The 19,755-nt window shown below is 34.1% G+C and overlaps 1 protein-coding gene across 1 annotated transcript in view; it reads right to left on the bottom strand.

Moving 5' to 3' along the window:
• Window positions 1-19,755, bottom strand: part of LOC136041482 (glutamate receptor 1-like) — a 254,832-nt gene that overhangs the window by 157,383 nt on the left and 77,694 nt on the right. Inside the window, exons 7-8 of the mRNA XM_065726181.1 lie at window positions 10,726-10,890; window positions 363-575 (exon numbers count right to left, since the gene is read on the bottom strand). Of these exons, the coding sequence (XP_065582253.1) occupies window positions 363-575; window positions 10,726-10,890 (378 nt within the window). The remainder of the gene's footprint in view (window positions 1-362; window positions 576-10,725; window positions 10,891-19,755) is intronic.

Below are 19,755 nucleotides of genomic sequence, written 5' to 3'. Positions count from 1 at the left end.
TTCAGGTTGGTTTTTTCAGTCCGTCATGAGCACCAAAAAAGTACTGATGAAAACTACAAAAAGAGAAACTGTCAGTATAAAAATTACACTAACGTTGCCTTAATAAAAATCCCTTCTACCCTCCATAGTTATTTGTAAACAATACTGCATTTTTTACCCTTTTTTGAATCTGAGGATGGAATGCGAATAACAGTCCAAAAAATCTGCCATTTTTTTCATTGTTATTGAAAATATTCCCTTTCTGTTTTTGGGATTTTACATTTTTCATGGATTTTACTTATTCTTGATGATTGGCCAATAATGTACACTGTTTAAAAATTGTCCTAAAACATTATTTAAATAAGTCATTGAAATAATCCTACCTTCCGTACAGATTTTGATATTTTCTCTCCATATTCAAAGGGGACAACATAGTCTCGACCATTAAGGGTGCATTCTATTCCAGAACTTGTAGAATTGATATTATAGAAGTCAAGCCTTTTCAAAGGTCTCAAGCCTTCATTCTTTTTGCGAACCAATTTCGTTAGGCCTTCAGCTAGAACTGAGACGACATCAAAGATCAAAGCAGCTTGTGTCTGGAAATAAAATTAAGATCAGAATGAATTCACCTCTGTCATTCGAAAGACATTGGAATAGGCTAAAAGAAATTATTCGCATTATTTTCCATCCTTTGAAGTTAGAAATAGAAATTAAACCGTATTTTGCCCTTTGGTTTTGCTACATTCACAGTAGCTGCTCCGTGTTCTTTGTATTCAGAAGACAAAATCCTTCAAGAAATTAATAAAACTCATGAAAGAAGAACGAAAGAAGCTTAACAATTTTCATCGGAAACTAGAAATAATCTTTTAATGAACAATAGCTACCATGCAGATACACTCATTTTCTCCTAAAAACATGAAGAAGGCCTTAGCCTAGAGCGTAAAATATAATGCTTAGTCGAACTAAACATTTGCGCTTTGGTGCTTATTCCACCATTGTTAAAAAGAGTCTGAACTCAAGCGGATACTTAGAAATGAGTTTCTAAGGATTTGAAAGGCTCAGTTAATTCTTGATTCTTTTCCAAGGTTTGATAATTTACAAGATTGATCATTGACTGACATTCTATTTGACTCTTTTCAGGAGGCTCACTAAGTTAGTAGGTGTCTCCTATCAAATGCTATCATGAAATAAAAAGCAAGTAAGGAGGATGGAAATGTTTAATGATATTCCAAAAAAACAATAACGGTTGCAGTTCCTACACCAAAAGAACTAAAAAAAAATCCTGTTTAATTTTTCAAAGAATTATAAATACCCTAAAGAAATTGGCAGAAAAATTGAAATATTCAAATGAACAGTTTCAGAAGGCTCAGAACGTAGATTTTAGCTTTTACCTACAATTAATTCTTATAAAGATATTTCCACAAAGCAGACCTTTCAGGAAAAGTAAGAGATACATTAAACCAAAGATAAGAAGAAATAATGCGTTTTCATTTTTTTTTGTACTTATTATTTTCGACTTTTTAGTCGTCTTTAAGACAAAATTTGTGTTATCTAGAGTTTGCATCTGAATTACCACGGCCACAGGCAAGTGCTTTTACCTCTACGCTATCAAGTCTTGTACAATTAAATAAATAAAAAAAAGTTTTTTCAACTGAATTAAGGAGCAACATTAAACCTTAAAACGAACAGAAACTATCATGTATATGAGGGGGGTCAGCCCCTCGTCAATACCTCACTCTTTACGCTAAAGTTCGAATTTTGTCCAAATTGTTTAAGGATAACTCCTGAATCCTAAACGCCCTTTAATTAGAACACAAAACTCTTTTAAAGGTACTAAAAACAACTTTAGTGTAAAGAACAATGTATTTACGTAACAAATTCGGTTTGTTTTAAGTATTAATTTTGCTCATTACCTACAGTTGAAGATACTTGGGTTTTTTATTTGATTTCTGATCGTTTCTTAAATAATATTGGGATATATAGCTCTCCCCTCCATGGAAAATTCTGAGCTCCCACCAGAAAAATCTCCCCTGAAAAAGTTTGTATACTTAGTAATAACCAATACTGTGTGTACATTAAATAATAAAAAAAAACTAGTTTCATTAACTGCAAGCAAGGAGCGACATTAGAACTTAAAACGAACAGAAATTAGTACATATATGAAAGGGGTTGTCCCTTCCTCAACGCCTCGCTCTTTTCGCTAAGGTTTGACTCTTTCTCACAACTCTACTTTTTAAAACAATAAAAAACGTTAGCTTAAAGAGCGAGGCGTCGAGGAGGGGGGGGGCAACCCCTTTCATATACGGAATAATCTCTGTTCGTTTGAAGTTTTAATGTTGTTCCTTACTTGCAGTTAAATAAACTTGTTTTTTTTTTAATCTAATATCTGAACGTTTTTGAATTAATGCATGTTTTGATTTTGGCCCATCGCACATGAATAATTAAAAGAAATTTGCATATTAATTCTTTTTGGCTAAATGGCTTTCTCATAGTTTTGATCGGACAATTTTGATAAAAAAAGAGATGGGGAAGATTCTCCCACTTAACCCCCTCCCCCAACCAGCCCCACCTCCGCTCAACGCGAAGAAGTCCCCCTGAAAACGTCTCTGCACTTCCCAATAACCATTACTGTATGTGAACAATGGTCAAAGTTTCAAACTTGCAGCCCCTCCTCCAGGGACTATGGGGACAAAGTCGTCCCGAAAGACATAATTGTTAGGCTTCTCAACCATGCTGAACAAAATGGCTACCTCAAAGTTTTTATCCGGTGACTTTGGGAAAAAATGAGCGTGGGAGGGGGCCTAGGTGCCATCCAATTTTTTTGGTCACTTAAAAAGGACTCTAGAACTTTTAATTTTCGTCAGAATGAACCCTGTTGCGAAATTTTAGGGCTATTGGGTCGATACTATCACCCCTGGAAAAAAAAAATAAACATGCATCCGTGATCTGTCTTTTTGGCAAAAAGTACAAAATTCCACGTTTTTGTAGATATGGGCTTGAAAATTCTACAGTAGGATTTTCTGATACTCTGAATTTGATTGTGTGATTTTCGATAAGATTCTCTGACTTTTAGTGGGGTCTTTCCCCCTATTTTCTAAAATAAGAAATTTTCTCAGGCTCGTAACTTTTGATAGGAAAGACTAAACTTGATGAAACTTATATACTTAAAATCAGCATAAAAATATGATACTTTTGACGTAATAATTGTCATCAAAATTCCTTTTTTTTATATTTTCGGTTACTATTGAGCCGGGTCGCTCCTTGCCACAGTTCATTATCATGAACTGTTTGACAATGGGCAAAGTTCATAACTTTCAGCCATTTCCCTGGGGATTGAGGGGGTTAAGTCATCATCAAAGACATAGTTATCTTCCCACTATATTCTCCTTACTTACAGTTTGTTACCACGAACAGTATAATACTCCTTGTTTTATATTTTTTACTGTGTCTAATCACAAGTTTATCAGAGGCGTACCTACGGTACTTTTTTGGGAGAAAGAGGGGATGCTATTGAAGTAGGTGGTATTCAAGCGGTAGTGAAGAAAAGCAACTATTTAACAAATAGACTACTTTGTGAATTTAAAAACATTACACAATACATTATAATAACAAACATACATTACACAACCATGTATATTAGTGTTGGTGCTCCGCTTTTACTAAAGTTGTCAGCAAGGATCTGCTGCAGACGGCAGCAGTATACCACAAACAAGCTTTCAGGGGGGGAGGGGAATGTCGTATACACTCAGATTTTTCTAGCTAGATTCAACTGTACATCCTTCAGTACGTACCTCCCTCAACTTTCCCCAACCCCGACGCTGAGCACAGGATTCTCAATCTCATAATTGAACCAAGCGCTGTTCTCATAGCCCCGGATACCGCGCTATTCATTTGACCATAATTTTGAATGGATTTAGACTCTGCAAAACTTAAACCGTTGCTCTAAACTTATTATATACATGATTTATTGAAATATTATATATGCAATTTTATTAAATTCATTTGTTTGTTGGTTCGCCGATTTATATCTATAAATTTAAATGGTAACCATATTTTAAATTCGAAAGTATTCGGAAAAAAGTTAGTATAATTAGTTTAACCGCTGGGAATTGTTTGATAAATCACTGTTTGATCCAGAAAACCTGAAGAATTTTTGACATTATTCCGGTAAAAACCATGAATCAATAAAAAATTGCCAGGGATACCAATTAAAAGGGAAATTTGATTCCTAGAGATGGAAAATTACCCTCCCCTTTGTATCTTTCTTTAAAAAACGAATTCTATAAAACAAAATACACAAAAGTTTTTCTTGTGTAAATCAGGGTATGTGGGATATACATTCCCGGAGGACGCTACACTGAATATTGTTGATAGGTCTATAATTCCTTTCATAAGCAAAGCAATAGGTCTCCTATTGCCGCAGGATAAAGCTTATAACAATGGAACAAGAGAACGGGTTGGTACTGCTCATAAGTGCACACAAAGTTCTTGAATTGTGCGACATTTTGTTAATTTAACAAAAAATGTACATATTTTCTTAAATTAACTTTATTCCGTCCCCAGCAGATATTTCGCACAATATGCTGATGCAGAGATAAATGTCCCACAAGTAGCGCTAGCGTTGTCTGATATGTGACTAATTTAAGTCATAATTCTTAGCACATTTGTGTCATTTCTTTTTTTGGAGCTGGTTAGAAGAAATATTTAGAAAAGCGAACATAACGAGATGTCAGAATGGTATTGTAGACAGAGTCAGTTATACATTCGAAGGTTAGTATGTGAATCTGAAACGCAAGGAATGAGACTTTATCAGCGCTTATTAGGCATTTAAATGACACATAAGAGAGTTGGGGTTTCAATTAAATACTGGAAATAAAAGTTAAAACAATTAAATGGTTCCTGATCCTGGAACGGATCCACCTCTACCGAATTCCATGACCAGACTGCAACCGATCTTGCTTATCTAGTTACAGCATAAATATCATTGTAAAAGGTACTAAGCCTTATGTTTTTTTCTCAACGATTTCTTTTCAAACAGTTCGTGGTAACAAACTGTAGTAAGGAGCGACCCGGCTCAATAGTAACCACAACTCTAATGGGATTTTGATACCAATAGCTACGTAAAAAAAATCGCATTTTAATGTTGATTTTAAATATATAAGTTTTATCAAGACTAGTTTTACCCATCAAAAGTTACGAGCCTGAAAAATTTGCCTTATTTTAGAAAATAGGGGAAAACACCCACTAAAATTCATAGAATCTTAATGAAAATCACACCATCAGATTCAGCGTATCAGAGAACCCTATTGTAGAATTTTCAAGCTCCTATCTACAAAAATGTGGGATTTGTTTTTTTTTGCCAGAAAACAGATCACGGATGCGTGTTTATTTGTTTTTTTTTTCCCAGGGGTGATCGTATCGACCCAGTGGTCCTAGAATCTTGTGAGAGGGCTCATTCAAACGGAAATGAAAAGTTCTAGTGCCTTTTTTAAGTGACCAAAAAAATTGGAGGGCACCTAGGCCCCCTCCCACGCTAATTATTTTCCCAAAGTCAACGGATTAAAATTCTGAGATAGCCATTTTATTCAACGTAGTCGAAAAACCTTATAACTATGCCTTTGGGGACGACTTACTCCCCCACAGTCCCCATGGGAGGGGCTACAAGTTACACACTTTGACCAGTGCTTACATATAGTAATGGTTATTGGGAAGTGTACAGACGTTTTCAGGGGGATTTTTGGTTGGGGGAAGAGTTGACAAGAGGGGGATATGTTGGGGGAACTTTCCATCGAGGAATTTGTCATGAGGGAAGAAAATTTCCATGAAGGGAGATCAGGATTTTCTAGCATTATTAAAAAAAAAAAACAATGAAAAAAATAAACATGAAAAGTTTTTTTTCAACTGGAAATAAGGAGCAGCATTAAAACTTAAAACGAACAGAAATTATTACGCATATGAGGGGTTCACCTCCTCCTAATACCTCGCTCTTTACACTAAATTATTTTTAGTGATTTCAGCTATTAAAACATTCGTAAAAATTAAAAGTTCTAGTTGCCTTTTTCAATAACCAAAAAATGCTGGGCAACTAGGCTTCCTCCACCGTTTCCTTTTTTCTCAAAATCATTCAACCAAAACTATGAGAAAGCCATTTAGCCAAAAGAAAAAAACTGGCAAATTTCGTGTTAATTATTCCTCTGCGGAGAGCCAAAATCAAAACATGCATTGATTCAAAAACGTTCAGAAATTAAATTAAAAAAGCAAGTTTTTTTAGCTGAAAGTAAGGAGCGATATTAAAATTTAAAACGAACAGGAATTACTTCGTATATGAAAGGGGCTGCTTCCTCATCAACGCCCCGCTCTTTACGCCAAAGTTTTTTACTGTTTTAAAAAGCAGAGTTGAGAGAAAGAGTCAAACTTTAGCGTAAAGAGCGGGATGTTGATGAAGAAGCAGCCCCTTTCATATATGAAGTAATTTCTGTTCGTTTTAAGTTTTAATGTCGCTCCTTACTTTCAGCTAAAAAAACTTGTTTTTTTTTATTTAATTCATTCAGGAAAATATATTCACTGTATATCTACGTCCGTATTCTTCAATGATTCCATGTCTATCCCATTCGCAGATCAAGGGGGTGTTTTTATTTCCACTTTAGAAATTTTTTAAACAGGAGAATCTAATCTTGAACTGTTTAATTTTAGGAAGTAATTAAACAAAAAAAACAAGTTTTTTTAAATGAAAGTAAGGAGCGACATTAGAACTTAAAACGAACAGAAATTACTCCGTATATGAAAGGGGCTTTTCCTCCTCAATGCCCCGCTCTTTACGCTAACGTTTGGCTCTTTCTCTTAACTCTACCTTTTAAAACAGTAGAAAACTTTAGCGTAAAGAGCTGGGCGTTGAGGAGGAATATCCTCTTTCATATACGGAGTAATTTCTGTTCGTTTTAAGTTTTAATGTCGCTCCTTACTTTCATTTAAAAAAAACTTGTTTTTTTTTTGTTTAGTTTCTGGACGTTTCTGAATTAATGCATGTTTTGATCTTGGCTCTCCGCACATGAATAATTAAAACGAAATTTACATATTAATTTTTTTTGGCTAAATGGCTTTTTCATAGTTTTAATCGGAAGATATTGAGAAAAAAGGAGCGAGGGAGGAGGCCTAGTTGCCCTCCAATTTTTTTATTACTTAAAAAGGCATCAACTTTAAATTTTTTACGAACGTTTTCATAAGTAAAAAATATACGTAACTTACTAATTAACTTACGTAGCGAACTTCTGTATTCGTATGTTTTTATTGCGTATATGATGGGCTCGCCCCTCGTCGATACCTCGCTCTTTACACTAAAGCTTAAATTTTGTCCTAATTGCTTAAGAATGACCCCTGAATCACAAAGGCCGTAGATTAAGTAGTTATAATTACTAAAATACTTTAGCGTAAAGAGCGAGGTATTACGAGGAGGTAAACCCTTTATATGTGTTATAATGTCTGTTCGTTTTCAGTTTTAATGCTGCTCCTCACTTTCAGTAGAAAAAACTTTTCATATTTATTAATTCATTGTTTTTTTAGATAATGCTAGAAAATCCTGTGCCCCCTCCATTGAAAGTCTCTTCCCCCATGAGAAGTTCCTCCATGGAAAGATCAACCCACGTAACCCCTCCCCTCAATTCCCCCCCCCAACCAAAAAAATCCCCCTAAATACCTCCGTACACTTCCCAGTAACCATTACTATATGTAAACACAGGTCAAAGTTTGTAACTTGCCACCCCTCCCACGGAGACTGCGGGGGAGCAAGTCGTCCCCAAAGACTTAGTTATTAGATTTTTCGACTATGCTGAATAAAATGGCTATCTCAGAATTTTGATCCGGTGATTTGGGGAAAAATGAGCATGGGAGGGGGCCTAGGTGCCCTCTAATTTTTTGGTCACTTCAAAAGGGCACTAGAACTTTTAATTTTCGTTAGAATGAGACCTTTTGCGACACTCTAGGACCACTAAGTCGATACGATCAACCCCTGGAAAAAAAAAAAAAACACGCATCCGTGATTTGTCTTCTGGCAAAAAATGCGAAATTCGACATTTTTGTAGATAGGGGATTGAAACTTCTACAATAAGGTTCTCTGATACGCTGAATCTGCTGGTGTGATTTTCGTTAAGATCATATGACTTTTAGGGGGTATTTCCCCCTATTTTCTAAAATGCGGCAAATTTTCTCAGGCTCGTAACTTTTGATGGGTATAACTAATCTTGATGAAACTTATATATTTAAAATCAGCATTAAAATTTTATTCTTTTGATGTAACTAGTAGTATCAAAATTCTATTTTTTAGAGTTTCGGTTACTATTGAGCCGGGTCGCTCCTTACTACAATTCATTACCACGAACTGTTTGAAAACACCTTAAATATCAGCGGAAAAAGTTGACCTGAGCAAAAGTGGCAAAATAGGAAGCATAAATTACTTTTCAATTTTACCAGGCTCATATTTTTACTTGATGATAAGGTCTCAAAGGTAGTATATTTGGAAAAATATTAATGTGGAACATATTATGAAATTTAATGGACTGCTATTTATTGTTCCTTATGTTAAAAGTGAGCACGGATTAATTAAAAAAAAAATTCTGCTTGAAATGAAGAGAAAATTTAACATTTAAAACGAGCAACGGTTTAAAAGCTACTTAAGAAAATAATATTTTTCCAAATTATTCAGTGGCATCTGCCCCTTTTGCCCTGCCCCTACCCCTCGACGACGACAGTGATGTATATGTAGTTTTATTTATGCAATAGATAGTATAGAAGAGGGCAAATCTTTTTATTTTGTGCTATTACACTGTCATCGGAAGCGCATATCAGGAATGAAATAAAAACGTACCAAATTAAATGAATATCTAAATCAAGTTTAAAACTAAAAGGTATTAGCACAAATAAGTTTAGGGCTGACAAACCCTTTAAAAACTCTAAATTCAAGAGTGTTATTTAAGGTTTATCAAAAGAAATATGTTTTGAAAAGTTCTCATTTCTTCATAAAAATATTAGCCTGAAGTACAAATCAAAAACTATTTGTTTTTATTCTGTACACCAATACATGCAAGACAATCAATTTAATTTTTAATAGTCTAGCATTTAAATTACTTTTATGAATGTTGCTTCTAAATGTTATTTAATTCCTTTCAAGTGTATAGCAAATCAATCGACAAACACTGAGAAAAAAACAACACAAAAACTGTGGAAAAAAATAAATCAAAAAACAAAAAATAAACACGCAGCCGTGACCTTTGTTTTGGCAAAAATAATGGAATTCCACGTTACTGCATATAGGAACATGAAACTTCTACCGTAGGATTTTCAGGTTCGCTAAATTTAATGGTGTGATTTTCATCAAGATTCATTGTTCTAGGGGTGTGCCCCCCCTATTTCAAAATAAGGCAAATTTTCTCAGGCTCGTAACTTTGGATGGGTTAACTAAACTTGATGAATCTTATATGTTTGGAACCAGTATCATAAGCTTATTTTTTTGGATGTATCTACTGATATCAAAATTCCGTTTCCTAGAGTTTCCGTTACTATTGAGCCGAGTCGCTCCTTACTTACAGTTCGTTACCACGAACTGTTTGATAATAACCATAAAGACAAATCAAAACTATTTAGTTTGTTTTTATACACCAGCATATTCAAAACAATCAATTTACTTTCATTAGTCTAACATTACAATTACTTTTGTGAATGTTGTTTCTACATATTATTTGACTCCTTTCAAAAGTGTAGCAAATCAATTGGCAAACACTTTTTTTTTTAATGCGGCAATACAGACAGATCTCAGCTTTTTCAATCTCCTGCAATTGCCTGAGAAACTGCTAATTGAAGTTTAAAAGTGTTATTCAGATATCATTTATCTATTCATATGAAAGAATTAGAATCAAAAGAAAATATAAGAAAAAACAGTCTCTTTTAAAAGAGAAAAACCAAAATGAAAATCAGAAAAGGGTTTACTTCCCTTTAAACTTGGTTTGTATTTTGATTTTTTGTTTCGATTTAGAGAAACTTCAAAAGGAGCTCATTCAATTGTAAATTGAAATTTCTAGTTTTTTTTAAGTTAAAAGTAGTTGATATCTGGCGTTCTTGAACGTCACATGACTCCTGGATTTTGCCGTATGACCCACGCAAGAAGTGCTCTGGTTGGCAAAAAAGGAAGTGGAAATGCTGACCCTTATGCCGACCATACCTGTCAAGAAGGAATTCTTGTTGGAAGATGAGCCTTAAGCTCCCAGAAGTAGTTTATTACTGTTTATTTGTTCTTATGAGTTTACTGCTTTCACACTAATTGTGGAAGAATATTTTTTTTTTCGTTTAAATTATATTTGATGTTAACCGGTTGCTTTGAAAAAGGATTACAAAACGTCAGTTGGTCAATAAGACAAGTTTTATAACACAACAAGCTTTTCCGGTTTCAAGATGGACATATTATTGACCGAAAAATCTCTACTTCAAAATAGATGTAATTTTCATTAAATTACACGTGGTAAATTTACAATAATGGGAACTAAGGGGCCTTAGCCTTGTTTTTTTTATGATGTACTTCTTCACATTAAATTTTAATCATCAATCCGTTTTATTTGTGCTTGACACTTTGACTTCGTCCAGTTTTTTCTTTTTTTACCAGCAGGACACTGCCCACTTGCTGCCACAGAACGATATTACTAATTTAAAATAGTGCATCGTCGCTTGGAATTTATCGTAAAAATATAGCTAATTACTCACCGAGATCGATGACTTTCCAGCACCTGGCCATGACAAGTTGTCAAGTCTTTCCCAATTTTGTAAAAAGTATCGAACGTTGGGCTTTGTAATATCCACAAATCTGAACCCCGTGATATTAATTGCACCATATTCTTTAACCCTGTGATCCCATCTTTCGTCCATTACCTGGAATTGACAGATAAAAATTATATCTATAATAAAAATTATGTTTCGCCAGAAGAGAACTAGCAGAAATTTCGAAGCACCTACATCCATTTTAAACTTGAACTAGTACAGAATCTCCTTTGTGTGCTTTATTTTTGTCTTTTTTCTCTCTCGTTTTTTGCATAACATTTGAATAATCAAAGTAAGGAGTTGTCTTTGGTAAGTTTATTTTCCTAAAAGCTTCAGCAATGTAGGATAGGAATAGAAAAAAAGGTTGCAGTATCTGCTTAACATAAAGAGGAAAAATGACAGTTTTCATTACTTATTGTGGGGAAAAGCAAATCCATTAAGTAGATTTATTTATTTACTATCAAAAACAAAACTGCAGTAAGATAAGCAATTGCCAAAAGACTTTCTATAAATATAAGTTTATTTACCCAAACGAGTAGAAAGTAAAAAAGAATGTTTATTGAAACGGATAGTTTTGTGTCTAAAAAAAAAAGAACTGATAAACATAATTATTTATCGTCCGTTATTTATGATATCAATCGTCAATTGAGAAATTAATATGACTGTCCTATCAGTGTTAATGTTTATGTTTCATTCTTGTAAACAAGGAGCTGTACATCTTTTTGTTTTTAAACATGCTATGCGTGAAGAATATAAATTCTACACTTTAATCAATGAATTAATAGACAACTTTATGAAAAACCCCGTCAACAAAGCACGTAAAGATAAGTGGAGTCCTGAAAAAGAAAATTAGCAAAAAAGTTAGCAAAATTAGCAATCATATCAATCATCAATGGAGAATTTAATACGACTGTCCTATCAGAGTTAATGTTTATATCTCATAATTGTAAACCAGAGCCTGTAGGCGACAACCTTTTGTTTTTAAACATAATATGTTTAATAGATGCATTTCAATAAATTACTAGATGCATTTATCAAAAACCCCGTTAACAACAGCTCATAAGATAAGCGGAGCCGTGAAAGAGATTAAAAAAAAAAAAATTAACTGAAAGTAAGGAGCGACATTAAAACTTAAGACGGAACAGAAATTACTTCGTATATGAAAGGTGCTGCTCCCTCCTCAACGCTCCGCTCTTTACGCTAAAGTTTGACACTTTCTCTCAACTTTAGTTTTTAAAACAGTAAAAAACCTTAGCGGAAAGAGCGGGGCGTTGAGAGGGAGCAGCCTCTTTCATATACGAAGTAATTTCTGTTTGTTTTAAGTTTTAATGTCGCTCCTTCCTTTCAGTTAATAGTTTTTTTGTTTAATTTCTGAATGTTTTTGAATTAAATCATGTTTTGGTTTTGGCTCTCCGCAGATGAATAATTAAAACGAAATTTGCATATTTATTTTTTGACTAAATGGCTTTCTCATAGTTTTGATCGAATGATTTTGAGAAAAAAGGAGTGGGGGAGGAGGCCTAGTTGCCCCCTCAATTTTTTGGTTACTTAAAAATGCAACTGGAACTTTAAATTTTTTACGAACGTTTTTATTAGTAAAATATATGCGTAACTTACGAATTAGCTTAAGCAACAAACTTCTGTTTTCGTATGTTTTATTACGTACTAGCTGTTGGGGTGGCACTTCGCGCCACCCCAACACCTAGTTGGTGGGGGCGCTTCGTGCCCCCCTCAAGCCCCCCCTGCGCGCTTAAGTCGTTACGCGCCATATTAGTTACGCGCCATTGTAGTTGTGTCCCTGTGTTCCACCTGTGAATATAGATAAAAGAGAAAAGATTTCTCTTTTCGTTATAGATATATATATGTTTTTAACTACGTAAAACTTGCGAATATACAACATTCTTCGATGTCACATTGTCTGTGCATATAAATAGATTGTCAGGTTTACCGACTCTTGAACATGCAACATAAAATTGTCCATGGGAAAAACAATCCGTATTCAGATCTATACCTCATTATTCTAATGATTGCCCTTGAGCTTTGTTGATGGTGATTGCTAATCGAACATTCCCTGTGTCCCGGTCGTCATTTATATTCCCAGTATCCCGGTCGTCATTTGTGTCCCAGTGTCCCAGTCTGTAATTTCTCTTTGAGCGTCCCGTTCGTCATTTATATTCCCTGTGTCCCGATCCTCATTTGTGTCCCGGTGTCCTGGTCTGTAATTTATCTTTGAGTGTCCCGGTCGTCATTTATATCTCCCGGTCGTTATTTGTGTCCCAGTGCCCCAGTCTGTAATTTCTCTTTGAGTGTCCCGGTCGTCATTTATATTCCCTGTGTCCCGGCTTTTAGTTTTCTTTTTCTCCTTTATTTTTCAGTTTTTTCCCTTTTTTGTTTTTTTTCTTTTTTAGTTTTTAGTTTTTATTAGTTTTTTTATTAGTTTTTAGTTTTTTTTTCTTTTTAGTTTTTTTTTAGTTTTTACCTTTTTTTCAGTTTTTTTTTTAGTTTTTTTTCTTTTTTAGTTTTTAGTTTTTTACCTTTTTTTGTTTTTTTTTTAGTTTTTTAGCTTTTTTAGTTTTTTTAGTAATTTCTTTTTAGTTTTTTTGTAGTTTTTACCTTTTTTAGTTTTTTTCTTCTTTTGTATTAATGCTAAAGCCAAGGTTCAAACCTGTAGCCTCTCGGACCTAGAACCTCAAACATAACGCTTTACCAAGTCAGCTACTTCGGCTTGAATACATTCGTTTTGAGCAGCTTCCTCAAGTGTTGCCAGTGTAGGTTCTTCAGTCATTTTACAATTAGAAATTTCTCTTTCAACGATCCTCTTACAATTAAAATTTGTCTTTGAACGATATTCTTAAATACCTGTGTCCTGGTCGTCATTTATATTCCCTGTGTCCCGGTCGTCATTTGTGCCCCGGTATCCCAGTCTGTAATTTCTCTTTGAGTGTCCCGGTCGTCATTTATATTCCCTCTGTCCCGGTCGTCATTTGTGTCCCGGTCTGTAATTTCTCTTTGAGTGTTTTTTCTTTTTAGGTTTTTTTTAGTTTTTTACCTTTTTTCTTTTTTCAGTTTTCTTTTTCTTCTTTATTTTTCAGCGTCACTATGAAATACATATCGCCGAACCTTTGTTTTTTTAACTAAAATCTGGTAGGCATTGATGACCTTATCCAAGTCAAAATCCCAAACCCAATCATCATCGCTATCATTTTCAGTTTTGATATGTTTTGACTCTCGCTGTCCAGGTGGATTTTCATCTAACTGCGCGGTTTTGCGTTCTTTAGCCGCAAGCCTCTTTTCTTGCTGTTCTTGTGATTCCTCGGCACGCTATCTTTTCTTACTTTCCCTATCAGCCGCAAGTTTTTTGGCATAGACTCTTTGAGCAGCTTCCTTGGCTGTTGCCATTGTAGGTTCTTCAGTCATTTTACAATTAAACATTTTCCGTCCACGATCTTCTTACAATTAAAAATTTGTCTTTGACGATTTTCTTAAATACTTTCAGCCTTCTTTTTTCACTTTATCTTTTAGCAGCAAGTCTGGTTTCGCGTTGCTTTTGTGATTCCTCGGCACGCTTTCTTTTCTTACTTTCTCTATCAGCAGCAAGTTTTTTGGCATAGACTCTTTGAGCAGCTTCCTCGGCTGTTGACATTGTAGGTTCTTCAGTCATTTTACAATTAAACATTTTTCCCGGAACGAATGTCTTAAATACCTTTAATGACGTCATCGTCATAATGACGACATGACGACCTAATGATATGACGTCACTCGACACACAGACACACAGACAACTTATTTTAATATATATAGATATGAGGGAGTTTACCCCCTCGTCAGTACCTCGCTGTTTACGATAAAGCTTAAATTTTTTCCCAATTCCTTAAGGATGACCGCTGAATCACAAAGGCCGTAGAATAAATAGTTGAAATTACTAGCAACACTTTAGCGTAAAAAGCAAGGCATTAGGAGGAGGTGAGCCCCTCATATGCGTAATAATTTCTGTTCGTTTTAAGTTTTAATGCTGCTCCTTACTTTCCCAAATCAAAAACTTCTTCTTATTTATTTTTTTATTGTTTTTTTCGATAATGTTAGAAAATCCTGCATTCCCTTCATGGAAATTTTCTTCTCCCATGACAAATTCCTCCATGGAATAGTTTCCCAACATATCTCCCTCTTCTCAACAACTTCCCCCAACCAAAAAATTATACGTCTGTACACTTCCCAACAACCATTACTATATATAAGCACTGGTCAAAGTTTGTAACGTGTAGCCCCTCCAACAGGGACTATGGGGGAGTAAGTCGTCACCAAAGATATAGTTATAAGGTTTTTAGACTATGCTGAATAAAATGGATATCTCAGAATTTTTATCAGGTGACTCTGGAAAAATAATTGTCATGCCCAAGGTGCCCAAGGTGCCCTCCAATTTTTTGGTCTCTTAAAAAGGGCACTAGAACTTTTCATTTACGTTAGAATGAGCCCTCTCGCAATATTCTAGGATCACTGGGTCGCCTGGGGAAAAAAGAAAACAAATAAACACGCATCCTTCATCTGCCTTCTAGCTAAAAATTCAAAATTCCACATTTTGTATATAGGGGCTGGAAACTTCTACAATAGGTTTCTCTGATGCGCTGAATGTGAAGGTGTGATTTTCGTTAAGAATCTATGAATTTTAGGGGGTGTTTTCCTCTATTTTCTAAAATAAAGCAAATTTTCTCAGGCTCGTAACATTTGAGTTCTTGCGCCTGACGCAGAACTCTTGCCAGGCGCCAAAAATCTATTGTTTCTACCCATTTCTCTTCGTGATTTCAGCTGAGTTTATCATTCATTTTTTCGCACTTGGGATTGCGGTAGAGAAATGGTATCAGATGTGCCTCTTAAAATTTTAAAGTTCTCTCATTGCTAAATAAATTACAGTTTACCCTTTGCTCCCTTCTAAGTGATGACGTTAGAAACTTGGCCTATGGCAAAAATTTCAACTTTTAAACTAAGCCAGATAGATTTTCTTTTTCAACGGCAGTCAATATCTCTTGATGACCTGATCAAAGTATATATCATCCATTTTTCGGTAGAAAAATTCTTTCATCAGATATACCATATTGAAAGTTTAAAGGGGTTGACAACTCTAGTAGTAAGGTACACACTGGAACCAAAAATAGGCTGATCCCAATTGTGAGACATATAAGGGAGTTTGAAGCAACAGTCGGCTGTTAGCTCATAATCATCTTGGGTAATGAGGGGTTCGCAACTTATGCTAGTTGGTGTACCTTTTATTTGTTTCCAGTGCATTTGATGGTAAGACCAATTTGTTTCCAGTGGTAAGACATATAGGGGACTTGTTTATTTTAAGATCCTTACAGATTAACAACTTCAGCATTTAATCGAAGCGAGGAAAAAAAATAAAGTTTTGCTTTCGCAACTTTGCTTGGTGAAGCCAAACAGACGTTGCCGCAACACCTCACGTTGCCCAAGCAACGTAGATCTAGTTTCTATTCGTTTTGGGTTTCATTTATTTACCGATGCTGACTTGTGGTAGTTTTACGCCTGGTAAATTATTTGATTCTATTTTTGCTGCTTTTTGGTTTAATGGAGTTCTTTATTTTTCTCTGAAAAACTTATTTTGTGGATTTTGTTTTAATTAATACCACGACAAAGCATCATTCTCATAGACTTCAAGCAAAGCGATAATTTTAGCTCAGAAGATCAAATTACCATCAACAAACTGTGTGACGTCCACTTAACTAAGCACTCTTTTCTGTTTGGAAAAACATTTACTTATATTTTGATTTCATTTCTACTAGTTCTAGATTTTAATATCAATCTATAATAATACAAGCAGATTTAGGTTTCTCTTTCTTAGAGCATTCTAAGTAGTTCTGAAGTATATTATGCTGATATTCCTTCCCTAAATTAAGAAATACTCAAGTCTTCAAATCAGCTCTACACACAGTGAAATCTTAAGAACTTTTTCATCGAAAGCCTGTTCTAAGTTAATTTCAATAGAATTAGCAAATTACTAAGTCCTAGAAAACTTTCCCTCTCAACAAAGAATCCCATAATCAGAGAGCTTTAATAGTCTTAAAAGCCATGGTTCAGGTCAAGAATTCGCCTTATGGTTTAATTGTCACTACTTCTAAGTTCTAGCAGAATCTAAAAGAAAAAAATAGGTTGCTCTCCGACAACTCTGTGGTAAAAAGTATGCTTCAGCTACACTGGGTTACAAGTATGACATATTTGCGTAATTCAAACCTTAGTCCCTATGGAAATGTCAAAATGGGAAGGCCACGTCCTTTGCAAACCGGACTGGTTCTTGCTGAAATTTTAGGTTATCAATAAGAATAACAAATTTTAAGGCAAATAGTTTTTACCTGTAGACTATCTCTTTTTTTTGGGTAAATGGGATCCTTTTGTCAAAGAGAAAGATTCATTTATACCAAAGTAAAGTTCACTTTCTATGACTTGTGGCCCAATTTTTTTTTTTCTGGTGTTCGCGAACATCCTCAGGCAAAATCAAAATGGTGGAATGGCATTTGAATGACGTTCAAGGAATGATAATTGAGAATATATGACAAAGAAAATTAAAAAATTAGTGATAATTTTTATTACACAATTGATTAACACATATTTGTTTTTTTTTTGCCAAAAAAGGTGGACTACATTTTCAAGGATCCTTAAGTTTCAATAGTGATAAACTAAATTGATTCTGAAAAATTCGTCCTGATATTTCATCTTTGTATCGACCTTTTTTATTATTTCTCTAAGAATTTCAATTAAATCCGAGCTTTTATCAGTTGAACCCTTTTTATGACAACCCCGATTTCTGAAAAGATTATGTTGGTATGTCTTTCCTATTCTAAGAAGTATTTTCGCCTCTAACTCGTACTCTGTATATTTTGTTATCTTGAAAATGTAATAGAACTTGTCAACCAAAACAATTTTATTATACGCAAAAATGTCTAGCTTATTAGGTAATATTGGATATTCATCATTTCCGATTTCTCCCAACGATGTCTTATTATCCACTCTTGAGGGCTAGAAATTAGGGATTCTCAAGTCTCGTTAACAAGAGAAGAGAAACTTATGCAGTGGTTTGAAAAGAAATCCAGTCAAAAAATAAATTAGTATTGGTGCTTTGACAATAAATAGAACTTTGAAACAGGAGTCTGGTCAAAATTACCAAGCGTGGAAACTCTAAATGACCGTGGGCAAAGTTGTACCGTATATATTCATCTTGCAAAAAAACCTTAAACAAAGAGAATCATATGTAAAATATCAACGACAAATGAAAAATCAAGTATCAATCAATGTTAGTATCATCAATATTGGAAAGGTAGCAGTAATAATCTATATCATAACATAAAAAAAAATTAGATTTATTATGTTCAGAGTCCGAAATTGTCTTAAAACAAAAATAGAATAAGTACAAGGTTTTCTATAAGCTGTTTTATAAAACGCTTTATAGATTTCAATAATTTTTTTTTCAATTTACATTAATAAAGTAATTAAGACCGACAGAGCAACAGTAACAGTTCTAAATTGTGTTATTAGCAACACTGTCATTCATTTTACAGTTGAAATGGAACAAATTAGTAACGAGTGAAATTCCTTGATACGACACTGAAAATACAACTGTTTAATACAAAATTAATAGTAAAAGTCTCAATATTTCGTTTTCACATCTAGACACCCTTATCAGCAGAAAAAACTAGCTTAAGCAAACTATTAGTAAAAAATACACAACAAGCACAATACAGAAACTAAAAGAAAAAGAAGAAAAAAAAAAGTTCACAAAACAAAAGTAAACAAAATCCAGTATGGTAAGGCAACAAAGGGCAAATAATTACGCAACAAGACCAAATGCTACATTTAATAAACATTTGCCTTACTGTATAATTATTTGCCCTTTCATTCTTAAACATAGAACAATTATTTCGTCAAATTAATTGGATTTTTATACTAATTAAAAATATATAAAACTTATTACGTTTAAAGTTACTCAGCAAAAGCTACGAGCCTGAGGAAGTATGCTTGATTTTTGAAAAATGGTTAAAGCATCTCTAAAAAGGCAAGTGATACTGATAAAAATTCCATCAATTAAATTCAAGACTATCATAAGACCTTATTGCAGAGGTTTTAAGCTCCAATCTATAGAAATGTAGAATTTTAAATTTTTTCCCAGACGAAAGATCACGATTGTGTGTTTATTTGTTTATTTTTCCCATGATAAATGCATCAAAATATTGGTCGTTAAGAAAATCGGGGACTAGCTTATTCAAACGTAAATTAAAGGTTCTAGTCCCGTTTTTAATATTCAAATAGATTTCATCACAGGAAAGTGGCGTTTTTTTTTTTTTTTTAAGATTGCATAGAGTCAATGGTCCTAGAAGATCAAAAGAAGGCTTGTTCAAACGCAAATTAAAAGTTATAGTGTCCTTCTTTGCTACCGAAAAGATTTTGCCTCAGTAAAGCGGCGCTTTCTGCTAATTTTTGTGCACCAAACGACGATTCTTCCCATTGAGAGCCTAGTAACCATCAACTGACAATTCTAAGATACTGAATCAATATAGAGGCTTCAAAAAAGTATATATTGAAAAGTATATATACACTTTTAAAAAGAAAAGTATAAAGTATATGATATACTAATTCTGTTCAGTGGTGCACTGAATAGTCATACAGTCTATACAAGATTCAATAAAAAAAACAAGTTTGATCAGCTGAAAGTAAGGGGTAACATAAAAATTATAACATATATAAATTATTACGTATATGAGAGTGTTCGCCCCCTAGTCAATACCTCGCTCTTTACGCTGAAGTTCGAATTTTGTTCCAAATCTTTAAGAATGACAAACGCATCACGAAGGTCGTTTAATATCTCTTTTCAAATTACAAAAAATCTTTAGCGTAAAGAGTAAGGTATTGAATGGGGAAAAAACCCCGCATATACGCAATAATTTCTGTTCGTTATTACTTTTAATCTTTTTCATT

The sequence above is a fragment of the Artemia franciscana genome, chromosome 2 (assembly GCF_032884065.1).
Source record: "Artemia franciscana chromosome 2, ASM3288406v1, whole genome shotgun sequence".
In the NCBI taxonomy this organism is placed as follows: domain Eukaryota; kingdom Metazoa; phylum Arthropoda; class Branchiopoda; order Anostraca; family Artemiidae; genus Artemia; species Artemia franciscana.
The sequence above is the reverse complement of the archived record's forward strand: the minus strand, read 5'-3'. Positions and strand labels throughout refer to the sequence as shown.